The 26757-nt window shown below is 46.8% G+C and overlaps 1 protein-coding gene across 6 annotated transcripts in view; it reads left to right on the top strand.

Moving 5' to 3' along the window:
- The window catches only part of LOC140427083 (teneurin-2-like), a 3867843-nt gene that overhangs the window by 3472776 nt on the left and 368310 nt on the right, over positions 1 to 26757 (top strand). For all 6 annotated transcript variants that reach the window (XM_072512582.1, XM_072512581.1, XM_072512584.1 and 3 more), the window contains one exon: positions 23966 to 24200. In XM_072512582.1, coding sequence (XP_072368683.1) covers positions 23966 to 24200 — 235 coding nt within the window. The remainder of the gene's footprint in view (positions 1 to 23965; positions 24201 to 26757) is intronic.

Here is a 26757-nt window from a genome sequence, read left to right as displayed (position 1 = left end):
TGTCTACCTAACTGCACGACCAATCTAAATGCCTAGCTGTATCCAACCCCCCCCCCCCCCCCCCGCCCCATTTGATTACATTTCTTAATTTAGTGGCATCAGTAAACTTGGCAAGCCTGCAGTTAGTTTTTGTATCTAGGTCATTCATGTAAATTGAAAACACCAGGAATCCAAGAACTGACCCTGTGAAACTCCACTCAGACTCTCACCCCTCTCCCCAGTCTGCCATTACAACTCTGAGGAGAACCATCTGCTTCCCATTTTTGCAATAAGCTTCTTATCTTGTCCCATATTCCACACTGATTTCTTTTGGCTTTTAATGTAACTGGAAGTCGTTAGTATGGGTATTTGTCAAAAAACTTTCAGAATGACCAAAATAAATATATTATTACATGGAATTACATAAAGTGTGCATCACACAAAGAAGCCATTCAGCCCAACTGTACTGGGCCTATCTTTACGTTCCCCTTACTCTTTTAGACTTCAGTGAATATAAGCCTAATCTGCACAACCTTTCTTCATATGACAGCCCATCCATTCCTGGTATCAGTCGAGTAAACCTTCTCTGAATGTTTCCAATGCATTTACGTCCTTCCTTTAATAAGGAGACCAATACTGTCCACAGTAATCCAGATATGATCCACCAATGCCCTGTACAACTGAAACATAACCTCCCTACTTTTGTAATCAATTCCCCCCACAATAAACAATAACATCCTATTATCTTTCCGAATTACTTTCTGTACCTGCATATGAGCCTTTTGTGATTCATGCACGATCTCAACACTGAGATCTCGCTGCATCTCAGAGCTCTGCAATCTCTCACCATTTAGATAGTATGCTTCTTTTTCTTCTTCCTGCCAAAATGGAGAATTTCACTATTTCACACATTGTACCTCATTTGCCAGATCTTTGCCCACTCACATCCATGCCTCTTTGAAGCCTCCTTACGTCCTCTTCACAATATACTTTCCTACCTATCTTTGTGCCGTCAGTAAATTTAGCAACCAAACATTTGGTCCCTTAATCCAAGTCATTTGTATAAATTGTAAAATGTTGAGGATCCAGCACAGATTCCTGCGGCATACCATTCAGTATTCCCTGCCATCCATAAAAATGCCCATTTAAGCCAACTCTCTGTTTCCTGTTAACTAGCCATTCTTCAATCCATGCCAATATGTTACTCATTCAGAGGCGATCAGTGCCTGACTGAGGGACACAACATCAGGACGGGGGAGCCCTACGGAACCACCCTCCTGAACTTTAAGTGGATACATTACCAACGACAACCAGTGCCGCTCCATTGGTGCTGCCAAGCAAGGAAGAGCAACTGGCCTCTGATTAGTCAGGAGCTCTTGGCAGGCGGACCTTTTATGCCCTGATCCATTGCTACCCACTTAAGTGCCCAAAAAGAGGCAATGGAGGGCTTTGACCATTTCTCCAGTTAGTGGGTGAGACCCCCATCGTCTACATTGAATTCCAGCACTGATATCATCTACACCTATCAGTATATCCTTCTGTTCCTTTCTCCTTCATTGACCTATCTAACTTCTTCATAAGTGCTAATCGTTTCAACCACTCCGTGTGAAAGCATGTTCTATATTCTAACCACTCTCGTGGTAAAGGGGTTTGTCCTGACTTCCTGATTTGCGACTATCTTATATTTTGGCCCCTGGTATTAGTCTCACCCCCAAGTGAAAAGCTCTTTATGTATCAGCAACATCCTCAAAAATATTCTTGATGCAGACTTCTGTGAGGAGCAACATAGCAGCCTGCTCAGTAGGTGAAGTGGCAATGACAAACCCAAGATCAGCAAGCATTGCGTGGAGCAACCTGTCCACAGGCTGACCTGCTAAATCACCTGTTAAAAAAGTCTAACTTTTTGATGGAAAGTGTGATGAACGGTTACTGCCTTATCATCATGTAAGGTGATGTCCCCTTTAAGACCGGGCTTGGAACCCTGGACTCCGCCTCTGGCTCCGCCCATCTGTGAGCCATATATAAAGGGCTGTGCAGCAGTCAGCACATGTCTCAGCTCTAGCATGGTTCTTAGTCTAATAAAGCCTTCTTTACCGTTTACACTCGAAGCGTCGTTATTGAGGGTACCTCAATTTATTAGACTAAACTAGATTCAGGATGGACGCAGGCCTGGAACCAGAGAAGCTCAATCTGGAAGCATGGACACCGGAGGCGAAGGAAATTTTTTAATACTGGCTGCGGTGCTTTGAGACCTACCTGGACTCCGCAGAGACTCCCATCCTGGGGCCACGCAAGCTGCGTCTACTCCACGCCCGGGTGAGTCACAGAATCTCCGCCACGCTCGAAAAGGCGACGACTTATGAAGAGACCGTCGAGTTACTCCGCAAGCGGTTTGTCAAACCCATCAACGAGGTACACGCCAGGCATCTGCTCTCTACCTGCCGGCAGCGCTCGGGGCAATCGCTAGACGAATTCGTCGAGAAACTCACCGCGCTTGCCAGGGACTGTGACCATCAGGATGTGACAGGGGAAGTCCATATGAACCTGCACATCAGAGAGGCTTTCGTGTCCGGCATCCGCTCGACCTACATCCGGCAGCGGCTGCTCGAAAACGGGGCAAAAGACCTCCAGGACACGCTAACGCTCGCCTCCTCGCTGGAGGTGGCCCGACATAACTTGGGTACGTACCCCGCGGACTCTGCGAGCCACCCCCGGACTTCCTCAGACTCAGTCGTATTACAGGCCTGCGCCACGCGGTGACCCGCTCATCATGGGGTCACACCGTGCTACTTCTGCGGGCAGGGCCAGCACCCACGCCCATGCTGCCCAGCCCGCTCCACAATCTGCAGCGACTGCGGGAAGAAAGGGCATGTTGTGAGGGTCTGCCTGGCCCGACCCAGCGGCCAGAAAAACAAAGAACAGCCAACCCGAAAATCAGGCTCTCAGGCCCGCAGGCCTCGCAATGCTGCTGCCCACCGACCCGACACGCCCCCTTCTGACGCGTCATCAGCCTCATGCGAATCATGGGAGCGGCCATCTTGTCAGCGGCCACCTTCTCGACTCGACACGTGCGACTGACGGCGGCGGCCATTTTACGAGTCCGACTCGGCTGAGGACTCCGACTACCCGCGAGTGGGTGCGATCACCCTCGACCAAACTCGGCCAAAACACCTGCAGAACTCTCTGATGCAGGTCCAGGTCAACGGGCGCGACACTGCATGCCGCTTCGACTCCGGGAGCACGGAGAGCTTTATCCACCCTGAAACGGTAAGGCGCTGCTCCCTATACACCCATCCCGCATCCCAAACCATAGCCTTTGCATCTGGGTCCCACTCAGTACAAATCAAGGTGTACTGTTTTGCGGATCTCTCGATCCAAGGCCCAAATACACCCATTTCAGATTTTATATCCTCCCTCACCTCTGTGCCCCTCTGCTGCTCGGACTGGATTTCCAGTGCAGCCACCGAAGCCTAACACTGAAGTTCGGCGGACCCTTTCTCCCCCTCACGGTATGCTGCCTCACGACACTGAAAGTCGCACCCCCCTCTCTATTCGTGAACCTCACTCCCGACTGTAAGGCCGTCGCCACCAGGAGCCGGCGCTACAGTGCCCAAGATATGGCTTTTACCAAGTCAGAGGTCCAGCGCTTACTGGGAGAGGGGGTCATCGAGGCTAGCAACAGCCTTTGGAGAGCACAAGTGGTGGTAGTCGGGTCCGGGGAGAAGAAACGGATGGTCGTGGATTATAGCCAGACCATAAACCGATTCACGCAGCTTGATGCATACCCTCTTCCTCGCATCGTGGAAATGGTAAATCGGATCGCCCAATACCGAGTCTTTTCCATGGTCGACCTCAAATCTTCCTACCACCAGCTCCCCATCCGACCAAAAGACCGCCCCTATACTGCCTTCGAAGCAGCCGGCCGGCTCTTCCACTTCCTCAGGGCCCCCTTCGGTGTCACAAATGGGGTCTCCGTCTTTCAAAGGGCGATGGACCAAATGGTGGACCAGTACGGTTTGTGGGCTACATACCCGTACTTGGACAATGTCACCATCTGCGGCCATGACCAGCAGGACCATGACGCTAACCTCGAAAGGTTCCTCGAGACTGCCCGAGCTCTTAACCTGACCTATAACGAGGACAAATGCGTTTTCCACACCACCCGGCTAGCCATCCTCGGCTATGTCATGGAAGACGGGGTCCTAGGTCCCGACCCCGACCGCATGGGACCCCTTAAGGAACTCCCTCTCCCCCGCAGCCTCAAGGTCCTCAAACGGTGCTTGGGGCTTTTCTCTTATTATGCCCAGTGGGTCCCCAAGTATGCGGACAAAGCCCGCCCACTCATAAAGACCACCATTTTTCCCCTCTCTGCTGAGGCTCAATTGGCCTTCAACCGCATCAAGGCCGGCATCATCAAGGCCGCTATGCACGCGGTGGACGAAACCATCCCTTTCCAGGTAAAGAGCGATGCATCAGACATCGCCCTGGCTGCTACCCTCAATCAGGAAGGCAGACCAGTAGCGTTCTTCTCCCGAACCCTCACCGCCTCCGAGGTTCGACACTCTGCAGTTGAAAAGGAGGCACAAGCCATTGTGGAGGCTGTGCGGCGCTGGAGACACTACCTCACCGGTAGGAGGTTTACCCTCGTCACCGACCAATGGTCAGTCGCCTATATGTTCGATAACATGCAACGGGGCAAAATAAAAAACGATAACAGTTTGAGGTGGAGGACCGAACTCTCCACCTACACGTACGATATCAAGTATCGTCCAGGGGAGCTCAACGAGCCCCCAGATGCCCTGTCCCGCGGCACATGCGCCAACGCGCAGGAGGACCGCCTGCAAGCCATCCACAATGACCTCTGCCACACGGGGGTTACATGGCTCGTCCATTTTATCAAGTCCCGCAACCTACCTTACTCTACCAAGGAGGTCAAGGCCATGGTCAGGGCTGGCCATGGTCAGGGCCTGCCAAGACTGTGCGGAGAGCAAACCGCACTTCTACCGGCCAGACAAGGTTCGGTTCGTGAAGGCCTCGGGTCCCTTTGAGCGACTGAGCGTGGATATCAAGGGGCCCCTCCCGTCCACCAATCGTTATGCCTATTTCCTCACCGTGATCGATGAGTTCTCCCGTTTCCCATTCGCCATTCCCTGCCCCAACATGACCTCAGCCACTGTGATTAAGGCACTGCACAGCATCTTCACCCTGTTTGGTTTCCACAGTGACCGGGGTACATCGTTCATGAGCGATGAACTGCGTCAGTATCTGTTCAGCAAAGGCATCGCCTCGAGCAGAACGACCAGTTATAACCCACGGGGAAACGGGCAGGTGGAGAGGGAGAACGCGACAGTGTGGAAGGCTGTCCTTCTGGCCCTGCAGTCGAGAAGTCTCCCAACCACCCGCTGGCAGGAGGTCCTACCCAATGCCCTACACTCCATTTGGTCACTCCTCTGCACGGCCACGAATGAGACCCCCCACAACCGATTGTTTGTCCTCCCCAGGAAGTCTACCTCCAGGGTCTCGCTTCCACCTTGGCTGATGGCTCCGGGACCTGTACTCCTCCGAAGGCATGCGAGGAGCCATAAAACGGACCCCCTGGTCGAAACGGTCCGACTGCTCCACGCCAACCCCTGTTACGTCTACGTTGAGTACCCCGACGGCAGGCAAGATACGGTTTCCCTCCGGGATCTGGCACCCGCTGGATCCCCCACCACAGACGCCCACAGATTTGCAATAATCAGCAACTCATTCGCTATGAAAAGGAGAATTGTTTTACACAGTGAACTGTTATGATTTGGAATGCACTGCCTGAAAAGATGTTGAAAGAAATTTCAATTGAGATTTAGAGAAGTAAACCTAGATATATCCCAAAAAAGGCAATGTTTACAGAAATATAGGCCAGAATTGGATGCTCCCCATCCCCTGCCTTCCCAGCAGGTGCTGAGGGAGGAGGAACATGAAATTGCATGGAGGGGATTGCCTCCGTATTCCCGTCCCCGACCTGGTTGCGAGTTTACACTGGGACGGGCTGGGCTTCAGACAGGAAGGTTGCCCTTGCCCCAATCAAGGCCCAGAAATGGCCACTTAATGACCACTTCAGGGCCTTTTCCTATACAGCCTCAACTTTTAGGCTGGCGGGTAGATTACAGAACAGGGCGGCAGGTGGGGTGGGGGGGGGGGGCAGTTGGGAAGGCAAAGTTGCAGCTAGCTGGACCTCGGCGAAAAATGGAGGAGGGTAGGTGTCTCCATCAGAAACACCCTTCTGACTGGGATTGCCCGCCCCTTAAAGCCTGGTGGTCTCTGGGACTTCCCTTCCAAGCCTGGCCAATCTCCTTAGACCATGATTGCCTCTCTCATTATCCCCAGGCCTTCCCTAACCTCCTCACCCTGGGACCCCCACCACTTACCTGCCCTGCGGTTCCTGGCACTTAATTCCTGGCATCTCCCTGCAAGGCCTCTTCTGGCCAATACAGCTCTGTGCCTGGAGGGACAGGAGAGCTGCCAGCCATTTTGATTGGCCAGCAGCTTTCCAAGGTGGGACTTGCTCCCGAGCGAGGCCTTATGTCAATCAATGCTTATTAGAGCATGAAATGGCATCACGGCTGCTGGAGTCGGCAGGGATGTGTCCCCTACTGAGACTTTGAGGCCCCGCCGTGCTGAAAATTCAGGCCAAGGGGAAAGAGAAAGAAATTAGCTATGACTAATTGTCAACTCTTTCAAAGAGCCAGCATTGACACAATATGCTGAATGGACTCTGTCTGTACTGTACAATTCTATATGTTAAAATTAGAGCTTTAAATATAATCCAGATTTACCCAGGAAGTAGTTTCCAACAGTCATAAAATTATAGAATGATTGATCCAGAGTTGAAAGTCCTGGTAGAGAGAAACTGTTCACCACACTGTGTGGTTTACGTCTGCGCTTACTATTAATGTATCTCTACAGCTTCATTAGTGCTGTTTTTATGATTCCTTTGAGTCTCATAATATATATATGAGATTTTTAATTAGTTGTAATGTATGACCCAATAATGAAATTTGTCCCAGAAAATGGCCAGGGTTTTACATTTTGTAAATTAAAAAGCGTAATTTAAGTTGACCTGGTAATAAGAAACAGTTAAGGTGTGTGATAATTAGTACTTTTCCTCTAATAGGTAGTAATTAAACCTTATGCTCCCTGCATGTTGATTACGCTGAAACAACCTGAAGTCATATTCTACTTAGTTGAGTTATACCATCAGTAACGATTGGCTCTTTGAGGTAAAACTTCAGTTAGGGAAGGAAAGAAAAAAATATGTACCACACTTTGTCGCATTTCCTCCTTAAGTTTTAAGCCCGAGATAGGATTCACAAATCTTAGAGCAATTGATTTTTCCAAATAATATGACTTCTTCAACGCTGTGTGGAAGGTAAACCTGTAATTTTAAATCAAGGGCGTTTCACCTGTTGTGTGTTTCTAATTAGCTGTAGAATTAGGAGATGCGTAAAGAGATGCGCTTCGGTGTATTAAACACTGACATTTGCTGACATATGCAGACACATAGCTGTCCTTTCACACCAGGGCTCCAGATCTGATTCCAGGGTTATAGTGTCAGGCTGCTGAGATGCCAATTCCCAATCTTTATAGAATTCAAAGTGATATTACCTTATGTAGTTTCAACCCATATCCTGTATGTATATTTAAATAATGTTGAAGATCAGTCACTCCTTCTAGAGGAGCTCTTGTTTATTTACATCATGGTCAAGGTTGAGCTAAGTGGACAAACTGTACAGCTACCACTCGATGTGGTCCGAGGAAGTTTTCTAGCTCCCTTTGGTCACTCTTGTCTGGAAAGAATTGAACTGAACTGGAATGCTGTAAACAGCAGTGTTTCTGAAGGGCACAATGGGGTCCATGAATGGAGTACAAATGTTTTGAAGATCAAGCAAAATAGCCAGCCATATGTCTCAAGGACAGGGCAGTACCCTATGCTATATGTCCAAAATTTGAATCAAAACTACTATGACTTATGGAAACAGGAGTCTTAGAACGTATCACTAGTCATGACTGGGCAAACCCTACTGTACCTGTCATGAAGCAAGATGTTATAATTCATATCCGTGGATATTTTAAGAAGACAATCAATCCAGTTGAATGTGTGGATCAATACCCGCTACCATTGATTGAAGATTTGTTTACAGGCCAGCAGAAGAACAGAAGGTCAGCAAGATTGACCGATCGCAGGCCTACCTTGCAAATTAATGTGGCAGCTGAATCACAACACCTGCTCACCATCATCAATAACAAAGGGCATCAGCTTTATTTCAACAATCCATGGACCAGATCCTTAGTGGCTTACAAAGGGATAAAAGTGTTACCTAGATGATACATTGATAACCAAAACCAATGATAAGAACACTTACTACACATAGGAGCCATACTGAAATACCTTCAGATGCATGGGCTGTATGTCAGGAAAGGTAAATATCATTTCCCTCAGACATCCATATAATATCTGGGCCATGTAATTGACAGTAAGTTTCTATGCAAAACACTTAAAAAGATGGAAGCTATTATGGAGGCTCCACAAGCAACAAATGTCACTCAACTTCGGTCATTCTTCGGGTTCATCAACTACATTGGAAAATGCGTCCAAAATCTGACAAACCTATTAAAAGCTTTACATACCTGGTTGTGGGCAAACAGGCAGAGCAATGGACACCAGAATGTGAAAATGGATATCAATCGGTAAAAGAAGCACTGAGAAAGTCAGAAATGTTGCTACATTTCAAACCAAAGTTACCATTACAACTTGCCTGTGATGCTTCATCATAGAGTGTTGGAATGGTGGTGTCTACACACTACCTTCAGGGGAAGCAAGACCAATAGCTTTTGCATCTCACACGTTAACAAGTGCAGAATCTAATTACGTTCAGTTGGAGAAGGAGGCACTGAATATTATATTTTGTGTACGGAAGTTTCACCAATACCTGTGGCCATCACTTCACATTTGCTCATGGACCATAGATGCTTAACAGCTATTTTTGAGCCACACCCACGGTATCCTTTCGTTCACTTCAGGTAGACTGCAACGATGGTCTTTAATACTATCTGTATCTTCCTATGAGATCAAATACCACCAGTCAGAGAATCATGCTAATGTGGATGCATTGTCACGTCTGCCTTTACCAGCTGGTCAGATATTACCTCGTCAAGATAACATTTTTTATTGTGCACAGATTGACAATGTTTCCAGTGACTGTAGCTCAAGTCCAAAGACACATCAGAAACAAACCTATGATGGGGAAGATACTGGAGATGGTATAAAAGGGAAAGGTATCAGGAAAACATCCTGAATTAAAACGGTACATTTTCAGGATACTCAAATTAACAGCAGAGGGCGGATGGCTGAGTGGGGGATGAGAGTAATTATTCCACTAAATTGACGCTAAAAGGTTTTGGATCCATTGCACAAAGGACACCCAGGAATAGTCTGAATGAAGTAACTAGCACAAAGTTACTTTTGGTGGCCAGAAATTGACGCCCAGATAGAAGAAAAAGCAGTACAGTACCAGTCATGTGCACAGGTAAGGATCACACCCTGTTGTCCCCATTGCATCAATGGAGATGGCCTAATATGCCATGGTAACGTGTTGGTCTATTCGAGGGGCATATGTTCACAGTCAATGCAGACACAAAATCAAAGGGGCCTGAGGGGGCTTTAATGAAATCAACCACGGCAGAGCAAACCATTGAGAAACTCGATGAGAACTTTGCAAGATTCTGAAAAAGAGAGCAGATCGTGAGTGACAATGGGCCACAATTTAAAGCCCAAAAGTTCAAAGACTACTTAAAGATGTGTGAAGTTCAACATATAAAGTCAGGGGGCGGGATTCTCCGCTCCCGGGACTAAGTGCCCGCGCCGTCGTGAACGCGTCGCGAACAGGGCCCTAGCACGACCTGTTCTGGCCCCCACAGGCTCCAGCCTCCTTACCCGGCGCCAAATGGGTGCCATGCCAACCCGGGCATGCGCAGTTGGGGCAGCTCATTCCTGCACATGCGCAGTTGGGCCGCACCATCCTGCGCATGCGCGGGGAACTTCTTACGCATGCCGGCCCGTCACCAACATGGCGCCGGGGTACTGGGGCCGGCTGCGGAAGGAGGTAGGCCCTGGAGGGGAGAGGCCGGCCCGCTGATCGTGTGCCCCGATCGCGGGCCAGACCCCCCCCCCCCTCCAGTGTAGGAGCCCCCCCACAGGCCGCCCCCCCCCAGTGTTCCCGCACAGATCCCGCCAGCAGCGACCAAGGGTGAACTGCACCGGCGGGACTGTCATTCTTATCGCCAGCCGCTCGGCCCACCCGGGCCGGAGAATTACCGCTCGCCGTTTTCGGCGATTTTCCGAACGGCCCGGCGCGATTCTCGCGATGCTGGTTTCAGGGGGGTGGGAGAATCGCGTGCGGATGTCGGGGAGGCGTGGCGCGACTCACGCGGCGTGGGGGGGGGGGAGAATACCGCCCAGGGTCCTAACACCCATCCACAAATGGTTTAGCCAGAATGTTTGTCCAGTCTCTGAAGCATGCAGCTTCCTTGAAAGCTTCCAAGGACCAAGGTTCACTTCATCGCCATGTGAACACGTTTTTAACAACATACCAAAATACAACACATTCGACTGCACAAATTTCCAGCTTTGCTTTTGATGAAAAGGAAGCTGAGGACTCCTTTGATTTACTCTTGCCAGAGGAGGCACTTGACATAGTAGAGTGAAACCAACACTCACAGCACTTGAGACAAGAAAGTAACTCAAGGAAACATTGGATAAAAGCAAATTACTGCGGATGCTGGAATCTGAAACGAAAGAGAAAATGCTGGAAAATCTCAGCAGGTCTGGCAGCATCTGTAGCGAGAGAAAGAGCTAACTTTTCGATTCCGATGACTCTTTGTCAAAGCTAACAGACAGAGAATCTAGGAAACAGGGAGTTTCCCACTTGTGGGAAACATTAACAGAGATTAAAGGGAGAGGGATGTCACATATGTGTGCTGTCTGTTAGCTTTGACAAAGAGTCATCGGACTCGAAACGTTAGCTCTTTTCTCTCCCTACAGATGCTGCCAGACTTGCTGAGATTTTCTAGCATTTTCTCTTTCGTTCAAGGAAACATTTGTTTCAACAAGAAGAACAGGTGTTAGCACACAGCTGCACCACGAGTGAGAAGTGGGTCCCTGCGACGGTATTGGCTCACCTGTCTATCTTGTTGACTGTGTCATTCCAATGTAATAATTTGATGCCTGCGCTCATGCATATATTTCCATTACTATGTTAAAATACTAGTTATTAGTTGTGTTGGACCTCAGAAGTAAAGGGAGAAGGATGTCACATATGTGTGCTTTTGTAGTTGTCACAATGTCATTGGCTACGTCGCAAGCTTTTCGCCCTAGTCTAGTACCAGCCATTGCACAGTAAAGACCTATTTAATAGGCCTCTGTTAATGTTGCTTTGACCCCACATGCATCTGCAATCGACTTCTTTTATACTGTTAGTCTAAAGATACAACACCCAGAGTAACTTGCACCGTAGTTTGCTAGTTTGCTTATTTTATTTGGAGATGTTGCCTCTCTACTCACCTGGCTTCTCCTTGAAGACATGGAAATATAGGAAGAAGAAAAGGCAAATTCATCCCTTGAACCTGTTCCACTATTCAATGAGCTCAGGCTGATATGCAACCTAACTCCATATATTCACTTTGCCCCATACCTCTTAGTACTTTTGGCGAACAAAAAACTGTTAATCTCAAGCTTAAAATTAACAATTGATCTAACATCAACTGCAGAAGAGAGCCCTCTGTCGTATGGAGCAGTTCCCTAATTTCGCTCCTGAAAAGGTCTGGCTCTAATTTTTGAATTATGTCCCTCACCTCAGGCTCTTTTACCAGAAAAAATAGTTTATTTCTGACTGTCCTCGCAGTTCATTACAACATCTCAAACTTTGATCAAATCAACCTTTGGTCTGATAAATTTTAGGGAGTGCAGTCCTAGGTTTTGTAACCTCCCCTCATAATTTAACATTTGGAGTGTAAGGATCAGTCTAGTCAACGTGCGCTCTCTCCAATACCTGTATAACTTTCCGAAGACATAGGGCGCGATTCTCTGCTCCCACGCCGTTTCAGAGAATCACCTGGGTCGCCAAATTTTCCCGCGATGCCAGTCCGACGCCCTCCCGCGATTCACGGAAGCGGCCAGATCGGCACAATCGCGTTCTGCGCAGCGCGGTCCAGTAAATCGCCCGAGACAGCCAAAATGGCGATTCACCGTTACCCCCGCGATTCTCAGTGCCGGATGGGCCGAGCAGCCTGCCCAAAACGGCGGGTTCCCCCCTGGCGCCGTCCACACCTGGTCGCTGCCAGTGGGAACAGCGCGGGAACGATGGGGGGGTGGCCTGTGGGTGGGGGGGAGGGGGGATCCTGCACCGGGGGGGGCATAAAATGGGGTCTGGTCCGCGATCGGTGCCCACCAATCGTCAGGCCAGCCTCTCTGAAGGAGGACCTCCTTTCTTCCGCAGCCCCGCAAGATCCGTCGCACATCTTCTTGCGGGGCGCACTCGGGGAGGACGGCAACCACGCATGCGCGGGTTGCCGCCGGCGTGAACCTCGACGGCGTTCACGATGGTGCGAACACTCTGTCTCCATTTCAGAGAATCGCGCCCATGCTGCCCAGGAATTTACTAATGGAGGATTGTAGATATAAACCCACATCCTCCCTTTTCATTATGCAATCTCGAGATGGAGCAAGAGAGAATTCCTCTTCTAACAGGGAAGAAATTCTTTAATTTGCAAAGAGCACAGTTTTTGTATCAATACATACAAGCCATTTGGAGTCTCTTTAAGGTTTTCTTCAAGAGACCTTTCAACATCTTTGATAAATTGAGTGAATACACTTGTCAGCGAGATAATACTGCTCAAGAAATACAAAAACAAAAGCTTGACTATATCTTGTTTGTTCAAATTAAAATGTGATCAATCCCTAAATTCAGTTTCGACTTTGGGTACGATTTAACTAAATGGGAACAAAGTCCCATAGCGAGTGTATTTAACCGCTTGTTTCCCGGCGCTTGCAGTTGTGTAAGGGCCTCAATGGGCAATGCATGGCCGAGGCCGTACATAGCCCCGTTTTGTGCACTGAGGAACTCTGCTCGCCAGAACTCCTCAGTGTAGCGAGGGATCTGGCGTCCCGATCTCCAATGTTCCAGAAGTGAGCCCGCACTCCCCCAAGCTCAACACATTATAGGAGGGGCGCAGGCACCCCAGCACCTGTACAGTCCAATCCCTTGCCCAATCGCACCCGCACAAAAAATGCCAGCTTGGCACCTTGGCAGTTGATGCCACGCCTCGGGTAACTCAGGAATCTGCATAGTAAAGTGAGACTAGCTGTCTCGCTTTAATATGCAGATTTGCTAAAAGGTGATCCTGCCCACAATGGGTGGGATTTACATTGCAACATCTTGTGAGGTCGCGTTCGAACACACGAGCCAGTTGATCCCGGTAGGGGGTTCTCCCGGTCTATATCGGTCGTACTGTTCCGCGTTGATCAGCTTTTCGGACGCAGGGTGGCCATTAAGTTGAACCCATTGTTCCTCATTATTGAGCTCACAAGGTTTAAAAAAAAAACATCAGCCATCAACTGACATAAAATGCTGGAGACGTTTGATAACAGCCCAGAAAAACAACAACCAGATACTTACCCAAGCCTTTGCCATTAAGTGTCCTGGGAAAATGCAGCTGAAAAACCTGGAACAGGTCCAGTAGTAACATTGTGTTGCTCTCAATTGAATGGCTCTGCTGAAGATTTCTCCTTGGGATTCATTGGCCTATCTCCAAATTTATCTCCAATGTGAGTCAAATTGGAGCAAATACTTCACGAAACATCGCAGGCTTAATTCACTTTTATTTTTAAAAAGCAAGGCATAAATCTAATGCAAAACTGATTGAAACCCATACCTTTCCCCTTAACGTGGAGAAAGCCAAGTGTCCGACGATTGAATACCAGAGTAGCGGAAACAGAAATTATAGTTTGAAAAAGCGGGTTGAGGAAAGGTCCTGAAAACGACTGTTTTCGCCAGTGGACTGATGACAAGCTGAATAAATCAAGAAGGGCCCCGGTTCGATCGTCGGCAGATTTTAGAAGTTACAGCAGCGATTGTGCTGTATTCTGTTGCTGAGACGGGCAGGGGCAAAATATGCCAGGTCTCCCCATTTCTCAAGTTCTCATGAAAACAGCTCATGGAGGGACCGAATTCCAAGCGGTCAGGGTTGAGTCACCAAGAGGAAGGAGAGGATCATCGGGGCTTCATGAATTGCTGCATTTCAAAAAATTGGTTTGTGGTGATGTTGGATCCGTGGACTCCCTAGAAATGAACTTCTTCAATTTTTGCACATCGCCAACTAACACACCACCAATACAAATAAACCTGACCCCTTCCTTCAGAAAAAAATCTGACCGTGAAAAATAAATGATCTTATTTTAAATCGGCATTAATGCCGTTTCTTACATTCTTTTTAAGCAGGGGGCAGTACAAAAACTGGTGATATTCTGCATTTAGTTTTGATCTGTTAGAATTTGTTAATCTTCCCTGACATTCCTGTTCCATTTTGTGCGATTTAACTGTCACACACATCACGTTTATTGATCGTGCTGCTGCAACCGATAATAATAATCTTGATGCTTTAGATTTTCTTTTTCTAATTGACTTCTTTTATTGTGATATTTTTCTTCTATTGTCATCTAACTTATTATATACTCTGGCTTTTGAAATGTCAAGTGAGTCGATAGCTAGACTGATGACCGCAGGGAGGCTCTTCAGCATTTTCTTGATTATGCCATGTACATAAACCAGTCCATCATACCCAGGCACAAAAATATCGTCCGCAGAAAGGTGACAGTGCTGCCAACATGTTGAATCTTGGGATGTTACGCTGCAGGCTTGGAGGTCTTAATATCTCAAATGGGAATTCCCATTCTGGAGTCACAGCGGGTAAAGGCCTTGCACTTTCTTCTTTACTCCCATCTCCAAAACAGAAGGAAAGAAGAGAAAATCCAATAGCAAGTCATTTAACTCCGAGTAATCAATGAACTGTAATGTTGGTAGAGGTCTTTTCTACCTGTTTCTTCACCTCCCGGCGCCCTCCTCAATCCCAGTTCCTCAAGTCATAACCCAGTATCCAGTGGGTCAGGTGCCTCTCCATTACTAATCCCAACCAGAGAATGGGCAGAATTTTACCTTTCTTCCCCAAAGAGTTTGGCAGCAGGTGAGAAAAGATGCATTGAAGGTTCCAGGATCAAATGCAGCTTTCTCCTGCATGTTGTTAGGAACATAGTGCAAGAAATTACAAGGGGCTGATCCCTCAACGTCACGAAGGTGGGACGGGCTCTGATTGAGCCCACCCCACCAGCAACTTCGGTTTTTAAAGATAGGTGCGCCCTTTATAAAGGCCGCCATGGTGCACAAGAGTTAAAATGGAACCCGCTCGCACCCCCCTTCCCCGCATACACTTCCCAGTGTAACCCCTGGTACTGAACCTGGCACTGCCCCTGGAACCCCCACTGGCCCTGCTCAGTTACAATGCCTCAGCAGTACAAGGAAGTGCTTGGGGCAGTGCCCAGGCATGACCCTCTCCCCCTGTGTGAAGCACTCACCTAAGCTCCTCTGGGGGTCTGCCCGCCAGGTGTATGGCGTGGGAGACCAGTCACAATTCACGTCAGTGTGAGCGCATGCCAACGTGAATGGATAATTTAAGGGGGGGATCAGGCATAGTGGCCTGATAATGAGATTCAAATTTATTACAATGATGTTCCTGATATTGAACATCAGGATTCCCGTTGCGTCACTAGTTGGCAGCTGGGGCCATCACATCGAGACCTCACACCAATGTTAACGCGATTTGGGCCTGTTGCCATATTTTCCGTTCCTGTCAACCAACCCAGCTGAAAAGAATGCAAGCGGAATATCCCGCCCTATATGTTGTGGTAAATTGAAAATAAAATGTTTCCTGGAACAGCAGGGGGTGCTCTTCTGCAGATAGAACAAAAAAACACGGTGGGGTAGAAATTGTTCATTATTATGCACGTGACAAAAGATGACCAATGATATAGAGCTACATCCAAACTGTATTGGCATTGGGCAGTTTTCAAGCTTCTGCTACAGCTGCCTTCAAAAGCAACGAGGAACATTTCAGATGCTAATGAGAAGCTGAACACCACTTTTTAAATTCCTCTGGTACGTTGGGGTTCTGAGTGCAGCAGGCACAAGACTGCTTTTGCTGCATCTTTTGTCAGACATGGATGCAGCAGCAAGTGACTGCCACTGAAATGCAAGCTTCTCCCAATTCCTGCCGCTCATGACGTCTGCTGTTGGCCACCCCTATCTGACTGTCATCTTTCCTCTCCATCCTGGCCCTGTTCTGGACTGTTGCCTGCTCTGTCATTCAGCAAGGTCATGGCTGAGCTGCCTCCTCAGTTTCATCTTCCTGCACCATGCCACCCCTTGCGGAGGATCTTGAGGAAGGTGAGGGAGTTTGAGAGATGGAACATCTAAAGATAAAAATTCAGACTATAAGTGGCTGAAGGTGCAGCAATGAGAGAGGAAAGGCCCGAGGCTGCAGGGAGGGCCTGATTCGAAGGAACGGTGAATGGGCAACTGAGGGGAGAAGATGGTTGGGAGAGGATTGGGATAGGGAGCGATGAGGCCATGAATTGATTTAATCAGGAGGACGAGAATTTTAAATTGAACAATTTAACGCCTTCTCTCACAGTGATGAGCACAAAACAATTACCTCATAAAAAATGAAAGCAACAAAAAGCAATTAGCGAGTGCTGATAATTTCCTCAGGGAACTTGCTTGGAAGGGTACTGGCTCCAAGACAGTGGCAATCAAAAATGTATTGTCCCCCAAGTATCCTGGGTTAATGACCATCTGAACGCTGTCAGGCTCAATAAATGTTCAAGTTATTGTCATCTTTAAAAATGATATTATTTATATAATCAAACAGAATGCCGCAATCTAAATTGAACCATTCATTCACATTATTTTCCAAATATCCAACTGCGATTGTTGGTACATAAAACTGTGTGGAATAGAAAGGGTTCACTAGTATTTTACACTGATTTCTGGGCAATTAATTAAATCTGCTCACAAGCAAGTCATTTGCTAAACAGAATTTGCTTAGAACCAGCAGTGATTCCCTCAGTGGATGGGCACATCCACTATGGCACTGTCAGATACAATATTATCCAGTGGACGGATTCTACAGAATACTGCAGTGACTAGTGCATTATGATGGCGGATCTGTCCTCTAGATAAATATTGTGTAGCCTACGACATACCCATGGGTATAAACTGAAAGGATAGTTTAAAAATACTCGAAAACTGCTGCAATATTGGTGGGTCTTGAAGCTCTGATGTGATATAAAGTGCCATGATATTATGCAATTTTCTGCAGTGTGCGCAGTGTGGGGACAGTGTGAATGTCAGTGACTTCAGTTTTGTCGTGCATAAATACTTCAGGAACAGATGTTCGTGTGTTGAAATATGCTGCATAATTTGCACTCCATCATCAAATATATTAATCTCTGAATAGCGCCAACGTTACCTTTTAATTTCTTCCATCAAGTGTAAGGTATTTGTTTCTTTTCGTTTCACGGGGAGTGGATGCAGGCATGAGTTAACATTGAGTTCACACGGAGAGCATGAGGGTCCTTGGCGAGTGACTCGGGGGGCATGAGTTGGCTTGGAGAGTATGAGGAGCCATAAGTGGTTGGGGTGGGGCATAAAGTGGCATGGAGGGTATGCGGTCAAGGGGAGTGGCTGGGGCCACAATTTGGTGTGGAGAGTATGAGGGGGTAATTGAATTGAATTGAATTGAACTTGATTTATTGTCATGTGTACCAAGGTACAGTGAAATGTATTGTTCTGCGTACAGTCCAGATGAAGTCTGTGTAACTGAGTTGGCATTAAGGTATTGTGGAGGGTATGGGAGCCATAAAGAATGGATGAGGTGTTGTGAGGGCCAGAGGGCCCAACTCCATTTATTACAACTGGGATGAAGTCCTGGAGGACTAACTCAATAGAATCACTACAGTGCAGAAGGATGCCATTTGGCCCATTGAGTCTACACTGACCCTCTGAAAGAGAGGACTACCTAGGCCTCCCCCCCCCCCCGCCCTATCCCCATAAACCCCGTAACCCCACCTAACCTGCATATCAATCCTTCTAACCATCCTGCACTTGTCCACCCCCGTGGAGCGAAAATCGTATGTGACCGGATCTGCCAAGTCGGGAAATTTCCCATCTCGAACTAGCCACCTCGTTAGCGAAAATCCAGCCGTTAATCTCTAATCTCTGAAATTTATAGGTTCAAACCCCAATTCTAAGACTTCATCCAGCAGCCTGTCTAACATTGATCCATCGTAAAAATTAATTCACTGATCAAATATATCATTATCGGACATCACTGCAGCAGCTGAGGGTAGTGTCCTAGGCCCAACCATTTTCAACTGCTTCCATCATAAGGTCAGAAGTGGGGATGTCGACAGATGATTGCGTAGATGATTCAGCACCATTGTGATACCTCAGATACCGATACAGCCCATATCAATATGCAGCAAGACCTGGACAATATCCAGGCTTGGGCTGACAACTGGCAAGTGATATTCATGCCACACAAGTACCAGCCAATGACCATCTTCAACAAGAGAGAAACTACCCATCTCCTGTTGACATTCAATGGCATTACCATCACTGAATCCCTCACTGTCAACATCCTGGGGGTCACCATTAAATAGAAACTATGGCTATAAGAGTGAATCAGAGGCCAGGAATTCTGTCGAGTGTAACTCACCTCCTGACTCCCCAAAGCATGTCCATCATCTACAAGGCACAAGTCAGGAGTGTGATGGATGTTCTCCACTTGCCTGGATGAGTGCAGCTCCCACAACACTCAAGAATCTCAACACCATCCAGGACCACAGCTACATGTTCGATTGACACCACGTCCACCACCTTAAAGATTCACTCTTCCACCATTCACGCACAGTGACAGCAATGTGTACCATCTGCAATATCTATTGCAGCAATTCGTCAATGCTCCTTTGACAGCACCTTCCAAATCCATGAACTCTATTATCTAGAAGAACAAGAGCAGCAGATGAATGGGAAAACCACCACCTGCATGTTCTGCTCCAAGTCACTGGTTTGGAAATATAGCGGCCATTCCTTCACTGTTGCTGGGTCAAAATTCTGGAACTCGCTCCCCAGCAGCACTGTGGGTGTTCCTACATCACATGGACTGCAGCAGTTCAAGAAGGCAACTCACCGCCGCTTTTCCAAGGGCAATTAGGGATGGGCAATAAATGCTGACACAGCCAGTGATGCCTATATCCCATGAATGAATATTTTAAAAGATAACGCATTGCTTGCGCAGAATCATGTATGGTCCAAATGAATGCAAGTTATTTCTTTATTTCCTGGGGGTCCAGCAAAGTTTGCCTGTAATAAACCCTTGTCATAAAGCCACCAAACCTAGAGTACGTTATTTAAAGCTGCTTAATTTCCAAACAATAATCATTGACAAATCACTTGTCATGGGCTTAAAACTACCGAATAGTTCAATACATGATATTTTGAAAGAATTTGTTTATTCTCGGTGCTGGAGATGTTTAGAGTGTACTGCAAAGGCAATTCAAGTTCATTAAACTGGAAAAATAGCCTTTTAAGTAAAATTTGTTTTATGGAGATAGAGGTTGAAGGGCTTCACAGCAAATAAGACATTTTCAGTGTATTTTTTGAATTATCTATTGTTGACCACTCTGAGTGGTTGCCAAGTGCTGTATTTAAGCAGATGGAGCCATCAGAAAGAGCAGGAAATAATCTGAGATTGTTTTCCATGTCATTTGATGCTGCATACTGAGTACACGCCTTGTGTTATTGTGCATTCAACCCCCAATTCCTGTGATGTCGTTTGAAGATTTATCAACTTGATCTTTATTTTTGTCAAAACAAAAAGTCATTCAAATAATGCAGTGCATGAATTGTTATTTTGTTATCGTTTCCTGTGCTTGTGCCTGGCTTCGAAACCCATCAAGCCAGTCAAGTGATCATACCCTGTAAAGTGTTGACTCATCACCTTCCAGCCGCGAGGACATATTCGGAGCTGGGATGCTGATTAAGAGATTCCAGCACCTTACCATCGATGAAATATGATGGCTATGCACAAAACAAATCCATCTGCATGTTGTACGACTTTGCTGATGGCTGAAGAGGCCAGCCCCATCCCTAGAGAGACCGATTTTGCTGCAAATGCCGCCCATGAAGCTTCCAAGTGTCGGTGAGGGTCGCTATTTTTGCCGTTGGCATCTATTGAAAGCTGCTGTAATCACTGGTTTTTGTGGTGGTGCATGTCAGTCCACAGACTGTGTCGCTATTTTCCTCTGTCATCAACCAGTGCTGCTCAGGGGCAATAATCAATGTCTGGGGCTTGCAAGCTCATCGTTAAAGCATCCTGACATCAGCTACTTCACCAAGAAGGAGGTCCTTCGGAAAAGATTCATCAAGAACAGTCAGCATGGTTTTGTTAAAGGGACGTCATGTCTGACCAACTTGATTAAGTTTTTCGAAGAAGTGACCAGATGAGGGGAATGCATTTGACATAGTCTACTTGGCCTTCAGCAAAGTTTTTGATAAGATCCCACATGGGAGACTGATAGCGAAGGTACGAGCCCATGAGATCCAAGGAAATTTGGCAAATTGGATCCAAAATTGGTTGAGTGACAGGAAGTGGGTGATGGTCGCGGGGCATTTTCTGACTGGAAGCCTGTGTCCAGTGGGATCTCGCAGGGATCAGTGTTGGGTCCCTTGCTGTTTGTGGTTTATATAAATGAGTTAGATATAAATGTAAGATAGGAGGGTTGATCCATAATTTTGCGGATGATATGGAAATTGGTGAGATGGTAAATAGTGAGGAGGATAGCCTTCGATTACAGGAGGATACAGGCAGGCTGGTGAGATGGGCTGAGCAGTGTCAAATGGAATTCAATCTGGATAAGTGTGAGGTGATGCACTTGGGCAGGACAATCGAGGCAAGGACCCTGGAAAGCATCAAGAGTCAGAGAGACCTTGGTGTGCATTTACACTGGTCCCATAAAATAGCGGAGCAGGTGGATACAGTGGTTAAGAAGGCATATTGTAACCCTGTCTTTATTAGCTGAGGCATAGAGTTTAAGAACAGGGAGGTTATGCTGGAACTGTGTAAAGTGTTAGTTAGGCCACAACAAGAGTAGTGTGTGCAGTTCGGGAATCCACATTGTAGGAGGGATGTGATAGCACTACAAAGAGTTCAGAGGAGATTTACCAGGATGTTGCCCGAGTTGGAGAGTTTTCGTTATGAAGAGAGATTGGATAGACTTGGATTGTTTTCCTTGGACCAGAGGAGATTGGTGGTGGGGGGGGGGGGGGGGGGGGGGGGAAGAGAGAGAGAGAGAGAGAGAGACATGATTGAGGTGTATAAAATGAGGAGCATAGATTGAGTTGACAGGAAGAAACATTTCCTCTTGTGGAGGAATCAGGTAAGGGGCAGAAGGTTCAGAGGGGATGTGTGGAAAAGTTGTTTTACCCAGAGGGTGGTGGGAGTTGGGAACCCGCTGCCTGAAAAGGTGGTGGAGGCAGAGACCCTCATAACATTTATGAAGTATTTAGATGTGCACTTGCAATCCCAAGGCATACAAGGCTATGGGCCAAGTGCTGGGAAATGGGATCAGAATAGTTAAGTGGTTCTTTTTGACTGGCGCAGACTCAATGGGCCAAAGGGCCTTTTCTGTGCCATATGACTCTGTCTCTATGAATCTGTTAGCACCCACCTCTATTTGATGAGTGCTAACAAACACGGAAGCTTTGCCTTTGAAAAACCTGCCACATTCGTGATTTGGCCCTGTCAGAATATGCGTGTATTGCGCCGCAGATAGTGACGATTGAAATGGTTGCTCTTCTTTTACTGGTAGCTGTAAATCATCCATGTTTCACAGCTGCACAACCAGTTGCTGAGAACACAGGCCTTATAAGCCATCAGTTGCATCTCTGCCCCAGACGACAGAAAATAACACCCCATTGGAAGTGATTGTGGGATATAAATCGTGAAATATCAAGGTCTTTGATAGCTATTTGACATTACATATTTTCTTGTTCACATTCTGTGAAGCCCTTTCACAAATAGATGAACCAATAGTGTTGGGAATCTGAGGTGCAGTGAGATTCTTATCAGTATTTTCCCCACAACTGCCTTCTATTTGTGGATTAATTGCAACTCTGCTCCTAAACTTACTTCCTCTATATTGCCGTACCAGTATGCTAGACTGGCAAATCTCATTCCATTTGCAGCAAGTGGCGTGTTGGTACCTGCTGAAAATTGTGCCCGTGATGCCAAAAACACTAGCCAAGTGGGCACAAATTATCCCAGCCGCTTTGAGCTGCTACACTTTTTTAAAAATCCTCTCCAATTTGAAAAATGTCACAGGTAGCAAAACTCAGTGGTGCCTGGAAGAGTCATTGTGAGGCCTATGGAAATTTTCATTGTTTTATTTTGCTTCTGCTATTTATTATAAGCACGTCTCGTACCTAGTTGACAACTACAAGTCTCTGCAATCTGGGCCCTGCAGTTATTACATGGAAACTATCACAGCATTTGCAGATGGCAGAAGTATATTAGAATCTAGCAGTGCTTTTTGTCACTTCCAAATGGCTCTTGCAAATGTTTGCTCACAGCAAAATGGTCCTGTAGAAGTAAGAGTGTAGTCAATTTGAAGAAAAATCTATAAACCAGTCCCTCTCCAAGTCAATTGAATTAGTAAGCATAACTGTTAGTCCATTGACCTAACAATAAAGTTCACATTGTGTATATTAGACACACGGGGAATAAGAAATGATGTCACCTCACATACTGAGAGACATGCCCATTGAATCTACAAATACTTTCCTGTATAGCATTCAACAATTCAGATGAGCCGAGTTTAATTTTAATATTAATACTTGTATATACTCCATATTTAGTAAGTTTGTGGCAATAACATTATCAGAGATAAATCAGTATTTTGTTCCTCAGTGTACAGGGGCAACACCATCTGGACAAACAGGTATTTGCTTATTCTGTATTGGTCTTTTGGTGTACTAGTAGTAGTGAGAGTGAGCAGGGCGGGGCACTCTATGTAATTAAAACTATTCAAAAGGATCACTACTGTCTCTGTTGCATTTTCTTCAGGATATGCTTACTACCCTGATGTCTACCTCGGCTTGCACAAGCAGACCTCTTTATTAATCCAAGTGTTGCTTCACTCTGTGCTGTCGAAACAACTTATTTTGAGCACTCTTTAGATTTTCATGGTACAAAATTAACTGCTATAGGAATCTCATCTGTAACTCCTGCAAATATCCATTGGCAACAAGCATTTGCTCAGAGCGCAAGGAATTTGTTGCAACTCAGTAACACATGAAGGGATCCTGACGATGGCGCAAACCACAAGTGTGGAGCCCAAGCAGTTTATCAACGTCATCTGAAACCCCAAGATATGGAGCTGCCTTGAAACAAACTCCTAAATAGACTATTATTTATGACATCGATGAAAAGATAAATGCTTAGCAATGGAAAAAGAACCAACATAGCAAAGATGAACGGCAAGTACTTAAATGTGAGAAACAAAAATGGATGAATGCAAGTAGGGTTTTAATAACCTATCTGATACTGCAATGCTGCAAACGTTTGTTTGGCTGAATTGGATAGGAACAGAATTTCAGTAAATGTAACGTCAACAGTTAGAAAGATGTGAGGAGCGTGTGGTGATCAGATGGCATTTCACCCTCATCAGAATGAGTGTCAACAGATTTATAAAACTTTCTTTCACCTTGCCAACTTTTCTTTGTGAAGGAACTGAGTGTATAACAGCATGTTAATAATTGCACTCTTCCCTTCTCTGCAGGCCCTCCAAATCATCACAGCCAGTCTACTCTCCGACCTCCTCTTCCACCACCCCACAACCAGACGCTCTCGCACCACCACTCGTCTGCCAACTCCCTCAACAGAAACTCTTTGACAAACAGAAGAAACCAGATTCATGCCCCTTCTGCTGCACCCAATGAGCTGCCTACCACACCAGAGTCTGTTCAGCTGCAGGACAGCTGGGTTCTGAACAGTAATGTGCCACTAGAGACCAGGTATTGTAAAAGGCAATTTATTCTTATCCTACATTTGTTTGACTTGTCAGATCTTATTGCACCTGATAACTTCTCAATCTATTATCCAAGCCATTTAGCCAAAACGCAGAAGAAAACTGCGTCTTCTCCTGGCTGCCTCCTGACTCAGATCATGAACTTGTTCTGTAGGAGTGAGCTTCCTCTTCCTGTCAGTTCTCATTTTGATTTTTATGGGGGATTGGTATATGTTTAATAGTTAGCGCACTGAATGCAGTCAATCCACATTGGTGATAATTTTCACCCAGAGGCATCCTACTCAAGAATGCCACATTTTACCGCATATCCCATGGTTTGCAGTTGATCTAACACTCATCTGATTTGCACAAAGGAGTACAGTTAACCTTCAGCTCCTTTTTCCTGCTGAAATGTTCCCTAGTTCCACACATCATCAAGTACTTCAGGAGGCAGAACCCATGCCACTCTGCTGAGGCACATGTGTAGAGTGCTGTTCATTAGCTTCCCATCTGCACTTTGGTTTTTAATGAGGGAACAATGGAATACCACACAGAGTTTGTCTTTAACGTCTTTGGCAATGCTTCACAGCAGGTGCTTTTAAATTGCCCATGTGCGCCCTTATAAGTGCAAGATCATACGTGTCTTTCCTAACATGTTGGTCAATTTTGTAATGGACTTGGTTTTTGTGCTGCACCCAATTTGGGCCTCAATATCCCAGCAATAACCAATTCAAATGACCGATAGACGAACAGTCAGAAAGGAATGCCTGATTATTATGCGGGCTCTTTTTGTGTTTGACTCTCGGCTGAGACGTATATCTGACACATTTTGGAAAATAAATCTTAATATGGCGCGGGATTCTCCCAGCCCGGGGCCAGGCCGGAGAATCCCCGCAACCGGGCCACGCCACCCCGACGCCGGCACGCGATTCTCCGCGGAATGGAGAATCGCGCCATAGGCGCCGGCGCATTTGGCGCGGGATGGGCTGAGCGGCCGCTCTAAAAAGGCAGAGTCCCGCCAGCGCCGCCCACACCAGGTTGCAGCCGGCATTAACTATGTACGCAGGGTCGGGGGGCAGCCTGTGGTGGCCTCTGACCCTGGGGGGGCCTCCGATGGGGCCTGGCCTGCGATCGGGGCCCACCAATCGGCGGGCCGGCCTCTCGCTCCCCGAGCATATTTTCTTCCGCGCCGGCCCCTAAACTCCCGCGCCATGTTGCATCGGGGTAGGCGCGTTGAGGGAGGCCACCGCGCATGCGCGGGTTGGCGCTGGCACTACTGCGCATGCATGGATCCCGCGGCACATAGTTCGCGCCAGGATGGGAGGCTAGAGCAGCAGGAACCGCTCCAGCGCCATGCTGCCCCCCTGTAGGGGCCAGAATCGGTATTCCCAGTGGCTCGTTCACGCCGTCGTGAAACGCGTTTCCGACGACGTGGACACTCTGCCGCCGAATGGAAGAATCCCGCCCATGGCTTCTCAATATTTTAATGCTGGATTATTGAATTAGGGAACACCCAGGACAATAATTTAGAAATCGCTGCTTGTTTATTCTTCTGAATTCTGTTGACAGTCTTCCAAATGTGATTCCGAAAGACCTTGTAATAACAAGTTCATGCTAATTTTTAAAAAACTGTGAGGATTGAACGACGTCAGAGATACTTTGCGTGCAGCAGCGGTGTGTTTGTCTCCTCGTGCCGCAGTGATCAATCTTTGTACCGTGTTGGCACGGGGAACTGAACGGTGTAGCATTCACAGATGTGTAGGCTTCACCGATTGTGTTCTTAATCAGTTAGATTCTGATGCATTGCTTCAATTCGCAATGGTTTTCTCAGTCGGGAAAGAGAATTTGTTGAAGAAGGCCATTGTCACCTGCAAGAAAAGAGAGTAAATTTTATTGCTGGTTAAAAAAATAAGTTGCATTTGAGCCCTGCATGACACTACATTACCAGTAAGTACCAGCAACATTCTCATTTCAGGCATCGGGGGCTGCTCAGCACTTGTTTGGATGACCTTGCTGTGTTAGTGGCCATTTGTAAGCAAAGGAATTCCTCAGATAAGGCTCTGGAGAGACTGGAGCAATAACCAATTGAAATGATAAATTGCACACTGCCACATTTAAAATACATCTTGTAAATTGAGGCATTCTGGTGCACTACTGGCACTGCCAGTGGGCAGAAGACAGCTTTCAGGCAGTGGCTTATTTTCATCCCTTAAAATAGGTCAGTTTTCCCACATTTTTTTTACCTTTTCACTTTTGTTCCTGATATGTAAAGCACATTTGAAGCTCATTTTTATTTTCCAAGTACAAACGCCAGGTCATTCTGACTAGCGATTACATGTGCATTATGCTAAGGGAGAGTTAGGAAATTGGGTTATTCTCGACAAGAAAGGGGTACAGACCAGACGACACAGTGCATTCCTGATCTCAGTTTAGATCACCCTGGCTGAAGAAAAGGGTATCACAGTAGTGCCGCTGTGTAAGGTAAGGTGAATACCGTTGCTATTCTCCTCACAACAGGGATGGGGGAGGGGTGGGGTGTGTGAGAGATTTGCATTCTGAAGCAT

Source organism: Scyliorhinus torazame, chromosome 7 (assembly GCF_047496885.1).
Source record: "Scyliorhinus torazame isolate Kashiwa2021f chromosome 7, sScyTor2.1, whole genome shotgun sequence".
Lineage (NCBI taxonomy): Eukaryota > Metazoa > Chordata > Chondrichthyes > Carcharhiniformes > Scyliorhinidae > Scyliorhinus > Scyliorhinus torazame.
The sequence above is the reverse complement of the archived record's forward strand: the minus strand, read 5'-3'. Positions and strand labels throughout refer to the sequence as shown.